At 40.4% G+C, this 2,500-nt stretch overlaps 1 protein-coding gene across 1 annotated transcript in view; it reads right to left on the bottom strand.

Annotated features, from left to right (window-relative positions):
• The window catches only part of pdcd4b (programmed cell death 4b), a 9,005-nt gene that overhangs the window by 1,811 nt on the left and 4,694 nt on the right, over window positions 1-2,500 (bottom strand). The window contains exons 5-7 of the mRNA XM_079264790.1: window positions 1,939-2,052; window positions 1,610-1,831; window positions 334-431 (exon numbers count right to left, since the gene is read on the bottom strand). Coding sequence (XP_079120916.1) covers window positions 334-431; window positions 1,610-1,831; window positions 1,939-2,052 — 434 coding nt within the window. The remainder of the gene's footprint in view (window positions 1-333; window positions 432-1,609; window positions 1,832-1,938; window positions 2,053-2,500) is intronic.

Below are 2,500 nucleotides of genomic sequence, written 5' to 3'. Positions count from 1 at the left end.
TTTTAGCTTTTTAAGTAATCAGAAGTGAGCTTGAATATAAAGTTAATGTACCTTTGCTTTTAGTATGAGGACAAGGAACAAGAACATTTCTAACTTCTAGCATTTCCCCCTTTCAAAATGGACCTAAACTGGCATTTATTCTTCCATAAATGATGATCTGTCCTGGTTACATAATGAGTCCATACGATACAACCACCATCACCATAATTCACAGATCTATTCAGTGTTTTTCTTTAAAATGCAATTGTTCTTATATATTAAAAAGTGCAGTGTTTATGTTAACAATCCATAAAATGTTTGCCAATCACAAATATGTCACCTAAAATCACATACCTTGCATATTCACAGTCAACTTTGCCTTTGTAGCCCTCAATGTAGCTCTTGGACAATATTTGATCGCCAACAGCACGTGCAATGAACTGGCCAACCAGCTGAAAGAAAAACATGCAAACAATAGAAAACACATTACAAGGCATCATTTGTACAAACCACAATTTAATAAGATCTTATTTAATCACATTCTTTTGTCAACCTGTTAGTCTGTCCTCTAAATCATAAAGTGAAAAGTCAATGTAAGTGACCTGTATAAAAATCCAAGTGACCTGTATAAAAATCCAAAAAGCAACAACAATCTGCCACAAAACCAGTAAACATTATGAGGTGACATTTTCCTTTCTTTTAGTTTGACAGTGCCATGAAAACACTGATGGGACAGATGACTGACAGTGGCCTCTGGGGCACGTGTGTCTTTGTTTACAGTAGTGTGAGAGCATGTTTTAGGGAAACGAAAGAGCTGGCTTTGCTCTTCTGGCCTCCACAAAGCCTGCACTCACTGTTGCTCATTGTTCCTGTACAGACAAGAGGCAGCTACATCTCATCAGACCCGTCACTGCGGCTAGACTGGCAGGCAAATGGGTAGAAAAGAAGTGAGTGTGTGTGAAACTGAGAAATACTGTGTGTAGGAGAAGAGGGAGGGGGATGGGGGAGGGGTAGAATCATAATGCCCCTTTAAATCCGCTGTGAACGGAGAGAGTGGGACACAAATGACCGATGAGACCAAATCAGATGGTCGAAGGAGGGGTGAGGGGGAAGGGTAGCCAGTAGACCCCTGAGCGTCCTTTGCTGAGCTTGCATTTTACGAGTGCAGACAGACAATAGCTAGCAATCTCATGTCTGTGCAGGCTGAAAAGGAAAAAGCTCAATGCAAACACCCAGCACGCTGGCTCTCTCTCGCAAACCATCACATCAAACCACAGCGTTATTCCCCTCTGCTAAACCGACCAGCCGCGTTAAAACTTCTCAAACAAAAACCAAACACCCAGCTGAATGTAAAAAGCGATTTGTTTAAAAAAAAATAAAATAAAACAACATAAAGCTCCATAGACTGAATTTTTCTTAAATAAATAAAAAAATAGTAACATATGGATTTTGTACAGCTGTCAGTTTGTGTACATTTAGGAAATAGCAGAAACAACAAATTTCTGAATGTTTTCTTTTAGTTTGTTTAACAAAGATTGTCTTCCTGTAAATTATCAACATTGAGGAACTAAAATGCAGGATATTGTCAAAAACACATAAAAAAGTTTGAGCTACACAGAAGTTAACTCACCTGTGGGGCTCCCGGTGTGTCCAGGATGAGATCCGGCAGCTCTCTGAGCAGTTTGTCAAATGACTTTTCCATGTCACTGTGGGACAGAACAGAGCTGCACAGGTCAGCCAGAAGCCTGGAGGTGAGCTCCCGGTGACTGGCTTTGGCCTCCAGGGCCAAAGACACAGCCAGTGAGGGCACCTCGCTCCGCATGGGCCCTAAGTTCAGCTCTGCAAGCAGCTCCTGGAGGTAGAAAAAGAAATCAGATTGGCGTGGAAATGGTGATTATGACAGAGAAACATCCACTGACAGGTTGTCATCTGCACAGAATGATGATCTGCAGCACTTACAGCTACTTCATTTGTGTCTCCATGTTCAAAGTACTCTTGCACTATAGGGGTGACTGTTTTCTCAAAGTCTCTCTCATCCAGCGGAGGGACCACGGTCTCGTACACACAGTTTTCCTGTCAAACACACAGAAATATTACAGATGTTGTTTTTGGAGGCCACATGAAGATTTTTGTGATTCTGTGATCTTTTGTGGCTTATGTGTGTTGGTAAAATATGCTGCTTCACAATTCTTCAATACAGTATGGGAAACTGTTAGTAGCGAGAAGCAGATGATAGCAGTGTTGTTGGGGTTATATAATTACACGAGGCCGATGTAGAGTTGCTAAAAATGGAACTAACACACTTTCTCTTTGTGGCTTTTGTTAGTAGCTAAGCTACAGTTATTAATAAAATTAGGTCCACCAATACTTTTTCCTCAGAAGGACTGTAAACCTTTAATTTATTTACCTTTAGTTATGTTTCTGAGGTGAAAGAATGAGGATTTTGGAGATGGGACTTAGATTTTAGGTTAAGTCTAAAACAAAAACCACATTTGTGATCTTATGTTTAAACCAAAGAATT

The sequence above is a fragment of the Telmatherina bonti genome (genome assembly GCF_933228915.1).
Source record: "Telmatherina bonti genome assembly, chromosome: 3".
In the NCBI taxonomy this organism is placed as follows: Eukaryota; Metazoa; Chordata; class Actinopteri; order Atheriniformes; family Telmatherinidae; genus Telmatherina; species Telmatherina bonti.
The sequence above is the reverse complement of the archived record's forward strand: the minus strand, read 5'-3'. Positions and strand labels throughout refer to the sequence as shown.